General features: G+C 40.3%; 1 protein-coding gene across 2 annotated transcripts in view; it reads left to right on the forward strand.

Annotated features, from left to right (window-relative positions):
• The window catches only part of LOC121685316 (inactive phospholipase D5-like), a 45,617-nt gene that overhangs the window by 22,242 nt on the left and 3,698 nt on the right, over positions 1-19,677 (forward strand). For both annotated transcript variants that reach the window (XM_042065771.1, XM_042065772.1), the window contains exons 2-7: positions 8,455-8,591; positions 15,550-15,727; positions 16,887-16,995; positions 17,573-17,700; positions 18,237-18,434; positions 19,347-19,483. In XM_042065771.1, the coding sequence (XP_041921705.1) occupies positions 8,455-8,591; positions 15,550-15,727; positions 16,887-16,995; positions 17,573-17,700; positions 18,237-18,434; positions 19,347-19,483 (887 nt within the window). The remainder of the gene's footprint in view (positions 1-8,454; positions 8,592-15,549; positions 15,728-16,886; positions 16,996-17,572; positions 17,701-18,236; positions 18,435-19,346; positions 19,484-19,677) is intronic.

Below are 19,677 nucleotides of genomic sequence, written 5' to 3' on the forward strand. Positions count from 1 at the left end.
CAAGATATGTCCACCCAAATATAGGCACTTATTGGTTCCCACACTGGCTTGACTTGGTCATAACTCAGTTGCACTGACAGTTGGCAGGCATTGCAGTTCAAAGCTATAACTTCAATGAATATGAGTGGTATACTTTTATTCAATGTCTTCATGGTATGACAGGTTAAATTTGGTTCCAGACTATATCGAGTGAAGACCTGAAAAATGATTGAACACAGCATTTCTCCTGTGAAATTGAACTGAACTTTATAAACATTTGAACTTTTCAGAAGAGAAGAGGTGTATCCAATCCTGAGTCTGCCAGCAGAACAGAGAATGTGTCACTTTTTAATTCCAATGTGTTCCTCTTTGATAGCGTGAGCCAGAGAAGACCAGACCGCCTCTCTGTTTGACAACAGCATTGTGCTGTGGTTGAGCACAAACAGAACCTCTGGAAGGATTTTCAGGCTGAACTGAATGTGATGGAAACAACGTCCCCTCATTGTCCTGAGCAGTGTCTGTGTCTGTGCAGAGCGTTGAGAGAGAAGTCACGGCTACTCCGCAGCAATATAGTGAAAGGAGCCAGGACTTGAGCGGGAAGTGACCTTGTGTGACTCATTCGCCAGGCATAACACGAGGAGTGAGATTAAAGGCCACGCTGCCTATGAATCCATCGCTAGTAATTCTGCTGTGCAACACAGTCATATTTCACTGATAAACATCCGGAACGACTGCAGATGTTCATCATGTAATAGTGCACTACACACACCACACAGCTTCTCTATGCCAAGAAACCAGAGTCGAGCTTTGATTAAATGATACATCACAAGATTAAACAGGATGCTGCCTATGAATCCGTCCCCAGTAATACAACACAGTCATATTTCACCAATATAACATGCAGATGTGCATCGCGTAATAGCACAAATCACGGCTCCCATCCCATGCCAAGAAACCCACTTGTACTTTAGTTAAATTATACATCTTGATATGTCAGTCTGAATAAGGTCTGGTTATTATTGTACTCCATCCTACATATCCATTGTAGTTTGGTATCAGGGGAACTAATTAATAATGAAAGGGCTTCAGTGCTATAACCTGGCACTGCAGTGGCCACATTATGTGAGGCTTCATGGCACCATTCCCAGTGAATATCCACCGTGGAGTTTTCATTGCTGCCTGCCACTGTCTTGGGAGGACCATTTGTAACTGTCAAGTTGACCAGCTTGATAGCTTTAAAAACCGTTCTTTGGGAAACCAATTTAGCACCAACGCATCCCTGGGAGAATCCACTATACCCACAGTGGTGTTTTATTAGCAGCCTACTTAAGGGCCAGTGGAAGTGTCCGGCTTTTACTTGCTTTCACTTTCTTTAACCGACACACTTCTTTCCTGTTCACTTGTTTAACCAAAGATGAAGACATGGTGAGGATTATAATGCTGGAATCACATCAGAAGTATATGCTTTCATCTCTGCATCTTTTGGAAATTCTTTTGCACTTCCTGCAGTGTTTTGTATTTGTAATAGTCTTTTCCAGAAGATTAATAGGCCATATGTTTTGTTTGACGAGAATATATCAGGCAGCTATCATAGTTAATTGCTCTTCTACCCAATCACTGTCGGAGAAGCACAGCTTGCTTCGGCTCTCTCCATGAAATCTCCCACAGAGTAGTTCCAAGACCTGCCTGCTCCAACAGTGCATTTTTCAGTGACGCGCCCATGAAAAGTGAGCTGCTTGATTTAGCAGCTGAGTTCCAGTCCTCGGAAAATTGAAAGGAACACACACACTGTCAGAGCCAAGGGTAAAGATATAACAAAACGTATGTGAGTGTGTGAATCAAGGCTAAGCCCATTTCTCAATTCTCTGGCAGCAGTATACTGGAGTGAAAAGAGATGAGAGACTGTTAGCACACAGAATTTTTTTTTTTTTTCATGACTCACCTTTCATGGCAATACGCATAGGACTCAATTTCAAACCTTAGGTTCTATGATATGCAGGTTGGACGTGTGTCCTTGGTGACCCCAAGTATGGTGTCAAGATCAGGCCATCATCCCTTTTATCACCTCCACTATGGCATCAAAAAGTGAGATGTGCTCTCTGAGATGGCTGCTAAATTATTTATTTGGGGATTATTTATTTATTTTGGAGATTTGTATCATTATTCAGTCATCTGTTCTGTTTGTTTGTGAAAATTGGCGGCGGAAGTGGAATGCATCACAGACAATCACCCCCAGGCGGATTTGTATCTATTTGAACTGCTGTCAAACCTGCAGACCTGTTGCCAAATCCCTGACTTGTCTGGCTCTCTAATCTCTAAAATAAAATATAAAAATCTGACTGATATTTATCAGCCCATCATGTAGCAGGGATGGAATGCTTACACATATCTCAGGTGTCTATGTAGACGTGTTGTGCAGGGTGAAACATGACCAACAACACCAGTAGTTATTTTTGTATCGCTCCTGCTGCTGCCAGACGGATTTAATCTAAACACGGATTAAAAAATCATGTTGTATCGTTTTGTTTGAAAGGGATACTTGGCTGAACTTAACATAGAGATATCTAATCAGATCCGCTACGTGCAGATGGTCCATGCTCTACATTATGATTCTGAGGGTACTGGGTTCTGTTTAATGTCTACAGCTATTATTACACTGTAAAAATATTGTCATTGCTTGTCATGCTCTCCTGCCTCCACTTACTTCAGTGCTCTTTAAACTTTAAAATGTGGAATTATGGAAATCATACTCCAGACGAGTGTTAGATTACTGTAATTGATGTAATTTTGAAATCACTGTTCATCTTATGATGTTGAGGGTGTTATTATGACCGCCGCGCAGCGAAGTGGCGGTCATATAGGTTTAGTCAGATTTTTTATTTTATTTATTTATTTTTTTTTTCTTTTTTCTTTTTCGCATGCCCAAATTTCCGTCAATGATTCCCGGGACACTGAAAGACCGGGGTACACGGAACTTGGTGGACATGTAACCCCACATGGATAGCATGGAACCATCGTTTTTCGTTTTGATCTGTAGCCCCCCCGCTGAATTGGACCCCCCGAAAGGAGGGTAGGGCAGACACAGTTTTCTATGAATATCTCGAAAACCGTAGGGTTTAGGAGGACCATTTTTTTTTTGTATGTTGATCTCAAGGGGCCATGTCAACTCATTTCATGTATAGTGCCACCTAGTTAAACACAAAAAAGTAAAAATGAGGTGGTGTAATTGAAGGTATCTGTGACCTAACATAGTCAAAACTGCACAAAATTGGAAGTGTAGGATCATTATGACACCCTCTGTATGCATGCCAAGTTTTGTGGAATTCCGTTCATGGGGGGCCACACAATAAATTAATTTATGTTACTATACACCAACTGGCCTGTAGGTGGCCGGAGACAGTTTTCTGTGAATATCTCGAGAACCGTAGGGCCTAGGAGGTCCACCTTTTTTTTGTATGTTGGTTGGGGGCATGTCAACCCATCCCATTACCACTTATTTCATGTATAGCGCCACCTAGTTAAAAATTAAAAAGCAAAAAATTAGGTGTTTTCATCACAATATCTCTGGCTGACAAGGTCAAAACTGCACGAAATTAAAAGTGTAGGATCATTATGACACCCTCCGAATGCATGCCAAGTTTTGTGTACTTTCGGTCAATGGGGGCCCTACAATAAAATAACTTATGTGTACATTTAGTGACGTACACCAACAAGGATTCCCGGGACACTGAAAGACCGGGGTACACAAAACTTGGTGGGCATGTACCCCCACATGGATAGCATGGAACCGTCATTTTTCGTTTTGATCTGCAGCCCCCCCACTGGACTGGACCCCCCGAAAGGAGGGTAGGGCAGACACAGTTCTCTTTTATGGTATGTTGGTCTCAAGGGCCCACATCAACCTGGCTCATAATCACTCATTTGTGATTTGCACCCCCCGGTAAAAAATGAAAATGCAATATTATTCTGCTTTAATCGCCCCTATCTTCAGTTAAGATGTTCAGAACTGCACCAAATTTTATGTGTATGATTGACCTGGCATTCTCTGGGGGTCTGGGGGTATGCCAAGTTTCGTAGAATTTCATCCATGGGGGGGTCTAACAAAATTAGGTTATGTGTACATTTAGTGACTGTACACTCATTGGCCTGTAAATGGCGGTGCACACATATAAACATGCACACACACAGGCACCCACATACTATCGGTATTAGAACGGCCGATACATAATTACAAATTCAGTAGGATCAAAAGAAAGCCAAAATAAATATTCATCATCATCATCATGGCTGCATTTTCAGTATTGGCGATAAGTAGTCGTTTGTCCACTAGATGGCGCATCGTTGCAGTGAGACGTAATTTTGTTGGAAGTTAAAAGTGGGTTGGGGAAAAACAATGGACACTTCCTACAAGGACTGTAATTTACCGCAGCGAACATCTAATAAGGACAGGACGATGTTCACATGAAGTGTAATTCCCATTTCTTCTTGAAGCCGAAATAAATCTGAGGATGTTTATCGGACATGCTTGGTTTTTACTGCAGGTATCGTAACTCCCCCTATTTCCACCGGTCCCGTATTTCCACCGTCTTGCGTGTATGTGTCACTTAATATCCATTTCTATACAAACCAAGACAGCGGACTCCTATAGAAACGCAACCACGCACAACATAGGTGTATCTAAATTAGCTATGTACCAAAAATGACATTTTACCGTGACTCGAGGAGCTGTAAACAGTGTTGTAAGGCTGCGTGTACACAACCGCTTGGAGCTCCAGTGGAATTTTAATTTCACGACGAGAATTCTCGGTCTAACCGTCCATGTGCCGTTGAAACGGTGTAAATAGGCGACCCATCAGGCCAGCACTATAACTCCGAGCGTGGTAAACAAAATCGGATATTTCAGGCAGTAAATGCTCCCGTTAAGAACCAAACCAGATTTTGTTCAAATCTACACAACTATGGCTACTGAAAAATGTAAGGTTCATTTAGTAAATGTTATTTTGAAGTGTTAAAAAACATCGTTGTTTTAGAATTTCTGAACAAAAGTGGTGATAATTGGGGGTGTTACGATACGTTAATCTTGTAATATCAATAAGGACCTAGGTAATGTTACCGTTAGCATTGGTTGAGTGATGGAGACCCATTTGATTGATTGCATTTGTAGAAAACTATAAATGCGGTTATACCAAGCAAATTGATAGCAGCACTGTTTGTATCTTTCGACTGTCATTTATTGCACGTGCTACAAAATCATTCTGTGCAATGGAAGATTTACCAACGTTACACCGGTCTGATACAGTTTTGCCTATACATGCATGAGACTGAGACGCCTGTTTATTTTGTTTTAAGTGCGTGCAGGGTGTGAGAGGGGAATCGATGTGCTTTGATTCCATCTTGGTAGTTGTAGTCTGTGAAATTAAAAAGCACGTGTGTGTGAAGTATCCAAACAATGACACCTTCATTTCATTATGGCTGCTTTTAGCAACACACCTTAAGCTACTGTGTAGTGGGTCCCATTTAGAAGTGGCTACTTCATTCGCGCTTTCCTTGACTCATGGAGCTGCGTGAATGTTATTACAACTTTTCGCCACGATATGGCAGTTTAAGTCCGCTTGATACTGTAAGTCGTAAGCCATTGGTTTCCAAAGGAGATTTTATTTGTGTCGCCAGCATAGCCTATTGACAATTTATGTTGTAAATAGGCCTACATTATAATCCTACCTGTAGCTTAGGGAAGCTAACAGCTTTCTATTAGGATCTAGTTTGTTAGTTACAGTTTTGTCATAACTCCCTAATGCATTTTTGCATTTAGAATAGCCAGAGCGTGTATATCTCAATCTGAAAATTAAACAATATCGGGTGCCAATGGACTAGGCTGGGTGAACCCAGCCTGATCTGCCCGCTATTTATTTTTTGATTTCTTAAAAGATTGAGCTTGGTCTGATGAAAGCCAGACTAGCATGGACCTCAGTTACACAATGCAAGGGAACATGAATCAGCCTATATTTGCACGAACAATAACGGACAAAAGCTCTTCAACTTTGGCCCGTTAAAATGTGTATGAACAGTCTAGCGACGCATTTCATCAAGGCCCATTTGGACATGTCAGATATTTGCACCACTGGTTAGATGTAAAACAGCATTTCGTTTCAGACTACTGTTACTTAATTTGTGCATTAACAATAACGTTTCAGACTACTGTTACTTAATTTGTGCATTGACAATAAAGTATTACATGAACTAAAGATGACTAAAATCTTATGTAGAAGAAGAAACATTCACAAAAAATCCATCCATCCAAAAATGACCTTTGTTTTTGATAGCTGTTGAAAACGGCATGGAACTGACAGAGATGTTTTTGTTTATAAATACATAAAAAATAAATAAGTAACATTATGCTGATACGTTTTGCTTTTCCCAAATACAATGTAGCCTAGGTGTAAGTGACCTTTCATCAATCCAGTTGCAATGGATGAACTGTGATGAACTGCCCTACTTGTGATTGTTTAGAGATTTTAAAGGTTTTATAACAATGCTACATCTTCTTTGGCTATTCTACAATCTATTCACCTTTTCAGCACCAGTAGGCTACTTTCTGTGCAGCCGCACACACACACTTAGGCATGCCAAACAAGCATACACAAAAGTTTCAAGAGTGGGGGATGGAGTAAAATATGGAGACAAATTGAAGTGTGATTTATTTTCGCGGAATGGATGTACAGGACTGAGCGGCGGTCATATTTTGTACCGCTATGCGGTACATCTAGTTGTCTTTGAAATAGTATTCTCTAAAGTTGTAGAAGTATACTCCACCTTCATATAAGCAATGGCTTCAAATTACTCCGAAGCATCAGAAACTAGGCATTGGTGTCTGATTGGAGTTGTGCACTAGTCTGTGTTTATAGAGGTGGCACCTGTTCCCTAAAGCTTACAGACGTTGGACCCGCCAGTATAAAGTTCAAATTTCACAGAGGTGGACATAATTTTTAATGAGCGTGGCTTGCAGAGGTGTTCTTTGCAGGCACATGTTTTTTTAATCAAAGAGAATTGCTTTTGTAATGAGGTCCTATTGATTCTGGGTCCTTGCCTCAGACTCCCTCCACTGCCATGTACTCGAAGTTGTAAACAAATACTTCACACATGCTGTGTGCTTTGATGTGGCGGGCAGGGAGGTCATACATGACATCCTGTATTGACGATATGTGTGTGTGTGTGTGCGTGCAAGAGAGAGAGAATACTAAAGTGTTTGTGTGTGTGTGAGAGAGAGAGAATGCTGAAGTGTGTGTGTGCATGAGCGAGAGAGAGGGAGAGAGAATGCTAATTAGTCAATTGAGAGTCTTGATTTTTTGGTTAGTTTTGCTGTCTTTCAGCAACTGAATAAACATATTAGGGGTTTATGCTTTTGTTGGTACAGGAAATTGGATTAATTGAGCATGTATGACACCAAGGTCACCAAGGCTATTGAAATCCAATATTTAGACTATATTCAGTTACCATTTTTGGAAGGTGTCTTTAATGTTTTATTAATTGATCATTCTGTGTTGTCTACATGACCACTTGATGCAAATTATTTCTTATCACTTATAACACCCTTTTCATTGACTTTACCAATGACCTCACTTCATATCAAAAACCCTTGTCTTGTCACATGAACACATTGAAAGCATTAGTAAAGACACTTTACCCTCATTTATAACCTTTGCCAAAGCTACCTTTGACATCACCTTTTTTCCCTCCAATTTCTAGGTGAGTGTTTGTTGGTTTTTGTTTATTTTCTTCATGTTTACCCTTGCAGCAGAATGTCTGCTTCATCGCTCTCGTGTTGTGTACAGGCAGAGCTACTGTATTGGCTCAGATGAGAAACCTTTTCAGGTTGTGGAGGCCATCCAGCCCTCACTCTTCCGTGGCAACACTGAATTGCACGAGGCTCATCCCTCACTGTCACCGCTTGTGCAAATAGGGGTCATCGCACCACAATATGGATGCCCTTTGGGTTCGGCCCAACAATGACATGTCAGATCACATGGCATAAATAACAGCCAGTAAATAAAAAATAAAAATTACCCTTCCCTGCGGGTCACCTTCTGAATGGACCAACATGTGTTCATGGTCCATGTGTCCTATCATTTGCTACGCCTCACAGAGCTGACACACTTTTCCTGATGAATCCCCTTGACGATACGGACAAACGCATTGTTTGCTGTGTGTGCAATATAAACTGGGGGGGTGGAGGAGCAAATTGGGTGCTCCTGGAGTGATTCCTGGAGTGTAAAAATAACAAGAAATCAATGTTTGGTTTTCTCTCTCTCTCTTTCTTTCTTTCTTTCTCTCTCTCTCTTTCTCTCTCTCTCACTCACACACACACACACACACACATTGCTGCGCTCTATCTCTCTTACACATGCACGCACACACACACACACACACGTACACACATATTTTTGCTCTCTCTCTCTGTTTCTGTCGCTCTTGCAGTCTCAGCAGAAATGCATAGTGATCTTTGCACTGGTGTGCTGCTTCGCGGTGCTGGTGGCCCTCATATTCTCAGCGGTGGACGTGTGGGGAGAAGATGAGGACGGTATCACCGAGGAGAACTGTAGCAAAACCTGCCGGTACGCAACTCACCTGACACTCCATCATGCACAGCACAACTCCAAAACATGGGGGCGCTAGTGAGCATGTTAATAAATAGTCCTAAACTGAGACTGACAGGAAGTGAGTCGGGGTGGGATCGGGAAATGACCCGGGCCGGACTCCAACCCAAGTCCCCGCAGGCACCTGGACCCAAATATATATGGATGCTGTAGCCAGTTGCGCCACAGCGCCCCCAACGTTGTTCTTTTTTATAACAGGTTAACAACAGCATGTGAAATTAAGAAAAAAAAAATGAAACTCTGAAAGCTCCAACTGCTCCAACTTATGTCGGGGGAGAATCCTAACTAGTACTGGCTTTGGTGCCACGTTAACCTGGTAACTGAGACTGACTCAAGATGTTCACACTTGACTTAGATGCTTGTGCAAACCATGCGCCTTATTCACTACATTACCATCGCCATTTTTCTGAATTCATGTCCCATATAGAATCACGTAATGCCACTGCAGTTGACTATGGCTTAGTCGTCTTGCCCTGCGGAATTCAGTGTCCTCTGTTGCACTAGCGCTGTCTGATACCCTCTCATTACATGGCAGCGCTGAAGATTACAAAAGAATTCTGATGGATCCATTTGGTCCCTGGGTATCATTACAATGTAATCCACACAATCGTTATAAGTGCCAACCCATGTGCTGTGGCTTGTTACTGGAACGTCTCCTGGAACGTCTCCTGTTACTGGAACGTTTTCATTACTTCGTCCAGTTTTCAGACACGGGTCAAAAATGACCCGCATTCATTTCCTATGGTTTTTCATACTAGGCTGCGTATTCCTTTGCTATATCTAGTGAAATAATGTATGTATCATTGAATATTGCAGTTCATTTTGCAGTTGTTCAGTAAAAATCTTTTTGATTTATATATATACATAAATACATATATACAAATATAGTTTTTTCTATTACTAGTTTACAGACATATGTCAAATGTGACACCTGTGTGCACTTTTGATTAGAAGCAAAAACAAGATATATTAAAACAATTACTTTGATAAAAGTATTAGGTTGTAATTGTTTTAAACAAAATAACAACACATACTATAGTTAAAATATGTGAAATACACATATTTCATCCATCATATCTCACTTTGGTTATTAGTGATGTCATGTGTGACAATCACACATATTGATATATACTATATCTTAATAAGTGTGCTGCTTTGCAAGCACACTTAAAAATATGATTTGCAGTGATCACAAACAAGTTATTTAATAGATAGCTGACATATTGAAGGATAAAATACATATATTTGTTAAAATATTGCAAATAAAAAGACAACTATGCATGAGTTACCATAGGAAATGAGTGCGGGTCATTTTTGACCCATGTTACGCATTAGAAGGGGTAAGCCTAGCTTGTGCATTAAAGGGTTAACTCTGCCCCCAAGAGCAAGCTGCCCTTTCTTTCCTTCCATTAAGTGTCGAAAATGTAATTCAGCGTGGTAAAGTTGAAATTAATTCCCCATTTCTTTCGAGAAGACCCAGGGCCCGTTTGAGATCCATGTCTCACACACTTCACTAAATATATCCACTTCCCTTTCTCGTTGGCAGCCTATCAGTGCGTTCGCAGCTCCAACTCTCCCCTCCTGAGAAGAAAGGGCAATCGCTGGAGCTGTGGCGTGTTGTCAGTGCGTGTTGTCAAAATGATTAGAGCTCAGCACTCGTTTCCATCCTGCAGTTGAGCATAGATCACATGCTTAGCACAAAACAGCAAGAATTAATGCCATGCCATGCCCTGAAAGGCAGCAAACTGAAACCTTTGTTTTCTACTTTGTCTTTAAGTAGAGAGAACAATATTCTAACATTTCTCCCCCTTAAGTGTGGATTGCCTGAAAGACACAGTAGAGACAAAAGCACAGTACAGTTTTGCAAATTTAAGGGACAAACTGCTCTGTTTTTTTTCCCAGGAAGTGAATGCCTAGAAAAGGAACTGGCAATATATAGGACAAAATGTTATTGCAGCAATGTTAGAGGCCTTTATAATTCCCCAAAACGAGGCTTGAATAATTCAAAATGTGTTCATCCATACTGGCAGGACATGATCAGGAAGCTTTTGCTTAATTGTGTAAAAGAAATACAAACTTGCACAGATGCACTGACAGGCAACTCCAGCTGTGTTTTGCATACAGATACAGCCTTACATATTGTGGGTAAATCAAGTGTGTGTGTGTGTGTGTGTGTGTGTGTGTGCGTGTCTGTGTGTGCTTCAGCTGGTTCTGTAAATCCTCTGGGTCACTATGTGGGGCACGCAACCATTTCTAGTGGTGTCCCTACATAGATAAAAACAGTTTCTCCAGAAACAAAGTTGAAGGCATTGGATGAAGGATCAGATGAGAACGACTGAAGCCAGAGCTACTAAAAGAAAATCAATTATTTCCACAAGACCTCCGATCCAATTAGGGATACATCTTCCTGGAGGAGCAAGCAGACCTGAGCCTTCTTTATTATTCTCTTTCCAATCAGGACCTTCATTCATCTCTGCCAGCCTAGAGCCCATTCCATCATTTTAATTTCAAATGGTTCAGTGTTGAATTTGACTTCTTATGATGTTCAAAGTGCCATTCTCTGAAGAGCAGCCCTACATTCCAATCAGTTTTTTATCTAGTGAAATGATATCTGACCCAACCTCAGGCACTGACTAGACGGCTGATTAAATTGTGCTGTATGCTTTATGCTTGGCTTGATTTTGTTCAATAAATAAATAAAAAAATATATTATATATATATATATATATAAAAAAAAAAAAAAAAAAAATATATATATATATATATATATATATATATATATATATATATATATATATATATATATATATATATATATATATATATATATATACATTTTTACTAAACAATAACAACAAATGTTTAATTGATTTAATCTTTCCAACATGATTTTGCAACAAAATCTTCAAACCCATTTCTACCATCCCATGGTATTCTTTTTCTTCCACATTGCCACAATTAGTATGGAGAGCTGAAAGCGCTTAATATCTCTTGGGCGTGGTAAGGATAGAATTACAGGTACAAAGCAAGGGCAGATGAAAGCTGAGTTGGTGTTGGCGTGGTCGAGGAGCCCATCATGGTCTTTCACAGCTCCAGGCTACCATGTGTTTCAGAGCCTTTTGTGATTAGATTGACCACTCACCACCAATACCCCCTCTCTACTTCTGTCAGTGTATGGCTACTCTATCAGCACGGCTGACCAAAGCTTAAACCTGATCTATTTCAAGACTTATATGTCATTGACTGTGGTCATTATTATGCAATTAGCAGTCAAGATAGCCAAGATTGTTGCGCTGAGAGCATGCCATTGTCCACTTGGGAACGCAGTCGGATAAGCCTTAATGGAGGGACTGGAAATAAAATGCCAGTTGATGATGGCTGCATGACATGATTGTTCAGCTTGGTCAGAATTTCTGTCCTGGTCAGATGTCAGAATGAATCAGAAATGGGAAAAAAGGGCAATCTCTCAAAGCATTATTATATGGCCTTAGAGATGTTTGTATCCATGTCACGGAGAGACTTTTTTTAAGCAACAGCATAGCTGAAAAGGCATGCAGGAGGCTGTACATTGTCTGTCTTTGTGCATTAGCCATACCCACAACAATCAGTATTTGCCAATAAGTACCCACAACAATCATTGCATGAGTTTTGATGTTGCTCTGAGACAAAAGGTGAATCTCATGAATATATGGGGGGTAACTGAAAACTACTTTATTCCGGTAATGGAAACAGGTGGCTGAGAGTAGAGAGAATAGCTGACATTATCTTTATCCCGTGTGTGAATTCTTGTAGGTCTAACAGTTTGGTCTCAAATGTCTGTCGAGAGGGTGGAATATCGATTGAGAGCTGTTTAAGGTGGAATTCAAAACTGAATGCTGAACAGTCTCTTCATTGCTCTTCCTGTGAAAAAAGGAGGCCTTTTCTGCTGTTACATGAAGACCGTACAAGTTTAGTATACGGACATTACTCATCATGAAAGGATAAGATTGTATTGTAAGGAAGGTGAACATGAACAATTATTTCCAGTCACGACCACCGTCAGAATTTTTTGATGTGAAAAGATTACATTTCATGCTTGAGTTCAGTGATGCAAAGTAGGCCAATCATTCATTCTTAGTTGGGAAACAGATGAATGATTTGATGCCATGTTTACATACATGAACACAGAAGGCTTGCGGTATGAATGTGAGCTCTACTCAAAGTGTTCACTGCTGCTGTAGGATATGTATCTTTTCATTCATTCATCTGTGCTGTGACGTAAAGGTCAGCTACTGGACTGAGCCATGATTCATTCTAAAATTCAATTGTGTCAAGCTTAATTTGATTCCATCAAAATATCAGGATGAATGCTTGCCATTAGAATCAGATTTCCTCCACCATTTTTCTGCTTTAAATAAACATTTTTTTTTTTTAATCTTCACACGGATATGGGTTGGTCTGATATCTTTTGGTTGGTCTGATATCTTTTCACTGTTTGCAATTTTCCTTTATAAGACATATGGCACAGATAATCATTATATTGTGTGTCATATTCAATTTATATTTTATTTAATTCACAAGTGCAGCATGAAACTATTACCCAAGTACTGTATGTCTGACGTGACCTGATGTGATTCCCTATTTGTAAGTCAAAACGGCACTAGGGCACTTGCTACAGTATGCATTAGGTGCTTTTAACCACCTTCACTTGTTCTGACAGAGTGAAATTGAATATCTAAGGTCAAAAGTGATTGAGAAGGGAGGTGGGCTGCTAGATGGATGTGGTCATGAACATCCCTGTCACTTAGGGTAAGGAGGAGATGATAATGCCACTCTGTTTCAAGAGATATGCTGTCTGTCACATAAATGAATGGATTTTACTTTCATTGTTCCGTTGTCTATATGTAATAAATGTCCATCGTTGTCTGTAATAAATGTCCTCCTGAGCAGAAATGACTTCTCAACCAGTGTGCTGCAGATAGTAAGGTATGTGATAGATGAGATATATAGAACATGGACGTATAGATAAAGTAAATGGTTTATATATCGGATGTCTTTAAATATCGCATTCCACAGTTTATGTTCATATGATGTCAATGTCACAGTCAGAAGTGACTTGAATACTGAAATACTGAACGTATGAATAAAAATAGTGAATGTGTATGTTCAAGACCTCATCTGGTAATGGTATTGTGTGGTTTAAATTACTTTACTCATGCTCAACTTTTCTGGTAGCTCTAGCATCTTGAACAGGAAATAAAAAAAAATAGTGAACAACTAGGCTAGATCTCTTGACCTTCTCTGTGCCTGCCCATGAATAGACAGAAGCAACCTTGATAGGTCCTTTTTGTCAGTCCTGCTAGATTTTACACACTAAATAATATTTTATGAAACCATTTTTTTTAACCTTTGTTGTTTGCTATTCTCAACAATGTTTCATAAACAGCCATGTCCTTGTGTGTGCTGACAGGAGAATATGAATAAAAATCACTTTGTCCAACCTGCAAACTTAAGGTTTCCACTGTACACTGCAAAAACTGTTTATTTAACCAAGTGTTATTAATCTTATATTAAGATAAAAAAAATCAAGTTTGTTTTCAGTATAAAGAGCTAAAGAACTTAGCACTTTCCCATACAATACTTTTGACTTAATTCAATAAGAGTTTGACTTTGACTAAGATTAATAACACTTTTGCTAGATAAGCATTTTTTGCCGTCTAGAAGTAATACAGTTCAACAGACTATAATACTTATAAAAAATATGAGTTGTGTTGTACAGTGAGAATGTACTGTAGGTCAGAATATGATTCTTGAATGCCCTGTTGCTGTGTGGCTAACGTGTTCTCTGTGTGGCTAATGCATTGTCTTTTGTCTATCAGTCCCGAGAGATTCAAGTGCACTTATTCTCTCCAAATATTATCTTTCCATTCCATGTGCCAGCCACAGAACTCTTTGTTCTGTGTGATGCCGTGTCATGCAAGGTGAGGATGTATCTTGCCCATATGTCCTCTCTAGTCACCAGGAAGCTACGCTAATCCATTATAGGACCACATGTAACTGCATTTTCCCACCCTGGCCACACTCACTCCTCTTTAATCTAAACTGTGCTCTTTGTTTAATCAGGCTTCTCGGCAGCCTCATAGTTTACTCTTTACACAGCTATGGCCATTCATTTACCGAGGCAACCAGGCTAGGGAACAGTGTGATGGGTGCATTCGCTTCGCCTTCGCTTGACTCCTCCATTACCGTTCTACATGATATATTGTGTTTTCCCTCCTCATATATTGAACCTTTTTTTCCCACTTGCATGACAAATGTATACCTAATTCTACATTGCTCTGAATCAATGACTTGGCGAGCCAGCCAGAGAGGGCCAAGTCAGGCTTGACGGCAGCATACTGTGTGTGTTTACTGTAGGTATTCCAATTAAACGCTTCTCCCCTTCAACCTGCTAAAACCAATTTACCCTGGTCATTCTCAGCCACTCCCTTTGGACATGAATGTGGTTATAGGGGCATGAAGGAAAACAGGAAGAGATTATCAGATACAAGGTGGCCTTTTCTTAACTTTGATTAAAGGAGATTGCATTGTACTGCAATACCAAAAAGACTGTGCTTACTATGATTTTTATATCTTTATGTCAGATTGCAGAGTGAAGACTTGTTTTTTTTTTACACTCTATAAAGAAACTAGTTAATATTTTCTACATCTACCCTTTTCTGCATTTTGATAATTTATAATTACATAATTTAGTGACCACCAGAGTGGAACATAAACAGCAAAGAGTTTGAAATAAAAAAAGATGTAATATTTGTATGGTGATATAAATAAGCTTGTAACATAGCCTACATGATTTACACAATCTGCAAGATTCAAACAGCAGAAAATCGTCTCCCAATGAACAAGAGGTGACAGACTGTCTCCTGTGTCTCTGCAGAATGATTATTGTGGAGAATATTCCAGAAAATGTATCTCTGCCTCACAATGGAACCACCTCGCTCACCTCTGGACTGCACAGCCTGTTGGACCTTGCGCGGCGATACGTGGAGATCGTTTCACCTCACTGGACACTGAACTCCACTGACTACGAGGCCAGCATCCCTACAGCAAAGCAGGTGACGCACAGTTACCTAGAACCTGGCAATACGCCGAATAAACCCCTTGAGATGAATCACCTTGTTTTCAAGGGAGTCCTTAACAAAAAGTAGACTATAAGATATCTATCAAAATAGTAAACTTTCTATGATAATAATATGATATGATAATGGCAAACAAAGCTTTTTTTTTGCTGATACTTTTGTTGACAATTTTGAGTGTCATTCGTGACTTAACAGCTCATCTATGAAGAGCCAGGCAATTAGCCAAGCAATTGATGCTTCATGTGGCAAAAGCTCAATACCGAAAAGCCTTCCTTTCACCAATCAATTCCAGTGTTTGCCTATCATTACTGATACCCAGTAACTCAAAACAGATGTTTTCTACATCCATTTCTTTTCCCACAAATGCGGAGCATTTGCCATGCTGTCAGACGCACCGGGGTGTAGCACCAAAGTCCTTTTAGGCAAGTCCCTCCACTCTGCGGCCATATTGCAACGCTTTTTGGGCACTTATCGGGCATCTATTTCGGCATAAATGCGCGAGCGCAAGGCTTCACGACACCAACCTTACTTCAGCGGCGAGATCACAACACAATTGGCACAATGTCTTCACAACACATCATGTATTCACGTCAGCGTTTTGCCGCGGAAGGGCTGGGATATGTGTAGACAACTGCCGTTACAAACTAACCCCATGCATTTCTATGGAGGATTTTTTTGAATGCTGTGTCTCCTCATTAGAAAGTCTCTGGTACTGACTGAGCAGCCTAGGTGCTGACTGGGATAAGAGCCAAACACGGAGTTGATATTGCAAGCATGTTGTTTTCCGGATGGAATGGAAATATGTCAGCCTTTAATGACTTCCCTCTGGCAGAGTGGCTGCATGGAAATTTGGCCCTGGGCAATTTGTTCTGGACTTTCTTGGTGTCAGCATGTACATTAGATGGTATAAAACCAAGGTTCCCAAACAGTGATAGCTTGACAGAGGATTTTTGACCCACCCAGCTCTTTCAGCTTTTCCACCAGAAAACTTCAGAATGTGAAAAATGTCAGCACAATGTTACAACGAATATAAGAAAGAAAACTTGCCGGCATAGAAAATACCCTACTTCTGTTTATTTAAAGAACATTGCTGACTACAGTTATTCAGCTAAACTGACATGTTTCTTTCCCATAGGGCCGGTTATTACTCCATAGATTGATGGACCTCAAGTCCCAAAAAGTCAATCTGAAAGTGGTCAGTGGTTTGACAGACTCCAAAGAGCTTAAGATCCTTTCTCGTCATGGTAGGTCAAAACTCTGTGTTTCAATTTTGAGTGCAAACTTTAAAAATGCTATATAATGTAGAGATGCAATGTACAGTATGAAATGCAATGTATAGAGTAATGTAAACAAAGAACATTAGCCTATATAAATGTAATGCTATAGGTGTGATGTTTGTGCAGAAACTATTCCTAAGATAATTGTGATTACAACTGTAATTAATTGAAGTTTTCTTTTAGTTAAGGGCTAGGGCTGATAATCCATGTATTGGAAACTGGCCCATAAGGGAAATTGACCCTTTATGCATAATGTATTACAGGGACTTGCAACACTGCACTTACACACTGCACTTTTTTATCCCCTTCTCTCTCAATCTATTGATTAAATTCTTCCAAATCTTTCTTCTTTATACTTATGAATAGTTAGTGATACCTGTGCACAGGAAAGTTGAGCCGCTAAATGCCATTTCACTACATGTTTTACAAAGTATCTCTATGTATGTGACAAATAAATTCATTGTATCCTTGTATTAGAATGGGAAATGGGATTGGGGCATTTTTATGCTTTCAGAGTGCTAACAATGTGATTTGTCTTTAAAAGGTGCAGATATTCATTATCTAAATATGACAACCCTGACAAATGGTCAGATGCTCTCGTCCTTCTGGGTGGTCGACAACAAGCACATATACATCGGTAGTGCCGGCATGGACTGGAGAGCGCTGTCTACGGTAATGGAGTACATTAATGTGAAATATTCAATTACATCACAGCAGTTATCTTTGGAAGCCACTGGAAAAACTTGCCCAGAGTATTTTTTCTCGCCTCTTGGAGATTAAGTTTCTTTGGCAGCATTAGCTTCCCTTTGGAATCTGTGTGATTCACGGTACCTTTTACTATGTTCCCTCCATTTTCTGTGTCTTTGTTTTAATGGGCTCTGCTGTGAATGCTTGTGCTTGCAAACCCTTACAGCAGAGCATAGCACAGCGAGCACGATGATGAGCCTTATCAGTGGCGCGCCGGATGAATGCTGGGACAATGAGAATGTCCTTTTTGTAATGGAAATGAGAAAGGGGGCGAGCAGAGGTGCTCAGGCAGGCCAAGGCCAGCTCGGCTCACAGGGACAACAGCCCTCTCACAAGGGTTCTGTGATGCATCCAGTCCATAATTTATATCGCTGTAGCTGCTGCAAGCATTGCATGCACATGGGTTGGATGGTGCTGTGTACGTCAAGACTCCTACTGCTTGTGTCTGGTTTCGCCCACAGTTGAAGGAGTTGGGCGTCATTCTCTATGAGTGCAGTTGCCTGGCTCTGGATCTGCGCAGGCTGTTTAGCCTCTATCGGCAGCTGCAGTACAAGGACTTCATTCCCTCCATCTGGTCCAAAAGGGTCTACGGACTATACAACAAGAAAAGACCCCTTAAACTCGTTCTGAATGACGTGAATGCAGAGGGCTATCCATCTGTGAGTATACATCTCAGCTGCACTATTTACATACAGTACTGCACTTGTGGAAGGCCAACAGCCCGCTGTCTACACACTTTGCGTCCAGATGATAAATTAATCTTTCATTAACGTGTTGAGGAAGATAGCCGTCACACATCAAACTCATTAATCAAAGATGCCGTTGCAACATCGAAGGCCTGTGTTTGGCCTTCTGCAATCGATGAACTCCCTCCGAAATAGGGGCTATGAGTTACAGATACATGAAGTTTGTAAGGGTGCAATCAATCAACGTTCTCATCACAAACTGGTCCTCCCCGACCTGGTGATTGAGTGTTCTTCTCACAGATGTTTGTTATTGATTAACCACCACATCTCTCTACATGAAGGAAAGTGTCACATTTCCCTGTGTTCAAGGTTAAGGACTTTGTGCCCATGTATAAAACCAAGGCTGTAATGAGAAAAGAAAAATCCTCCAGACTCTGGAGCAATAAATAATGGCTCCCGATAAAAGTTACAAGAAATGAAGTCATTGGAGGTGCTGCTGTGTGTGGATTTACGCCTCCTGTTGTGCCTCAGGCAGGCCTTGAGTCATTTGATTTAGATCTCCCTCAGGCCTAGATTCTGTGTTCTGGTGTAATTCAAGGGTTCCATCTGAGAACCCATTGAGCTCATCTCGGATAATGGGGGTTACAGGGTGATGAGTTGCTAGAGTTCACACATTAGGTAAAGTGTGACCAAACGATCTGATGTGGAAAATTAATAGATGAGTTTACTAGAACGTAATGGATTATTTCATGGACAATTAAGCAGAGGCTAACAAAATCAGGATATTGTGCTTGTCGCACAGATTAGCCAAGAGATGATTTAAAGCCTGCAATAGGCATGTTGTACTGGTCAGTAATGAGTGAAACTGTTGGTTGTTTTCTTCAGAATTCTCCAGATGTCTTATGTCCCAAAGACCGAGTCCGGGACATTGATGCCATCTTTAATGTGATTGAGGATGCAAATAAGTTCATATATATCTCTGTCACTGACTACCTGCCTCTCGTCAGCAATGGGCTGAACAGGTGAGCAGCAGATGTTATAATTTCCCCCTCCAAGCTATAGAAATAATTAAACCTTCCTGAACACAAACTATAATGAAATACTTTATGTGGTAACATAAACTTCAAGGTAAGAAATGGTGTATATCTCAAACACCATATAAACTAATTATAGTACATGGGGAAAAAGGAAATAAAAACTAATAAATCAATCTCTG

Source organism: Alosa sapidissima, chromosome 16, assembly GCF_018492685.1.
Source record: "Alosa sapidissima isolate fAloSap1 chromosome 16, fAloSap1.pri, whole genome shotgun sequence".
In the NCBI taxonomy this organism is placed as follows: domain Eukaryota; kingdom Metazoa; phylum Chordata; class Actinopteri; order Clupeiformes; family Clupeidae; genus Alosa; species Alosa sapidissima.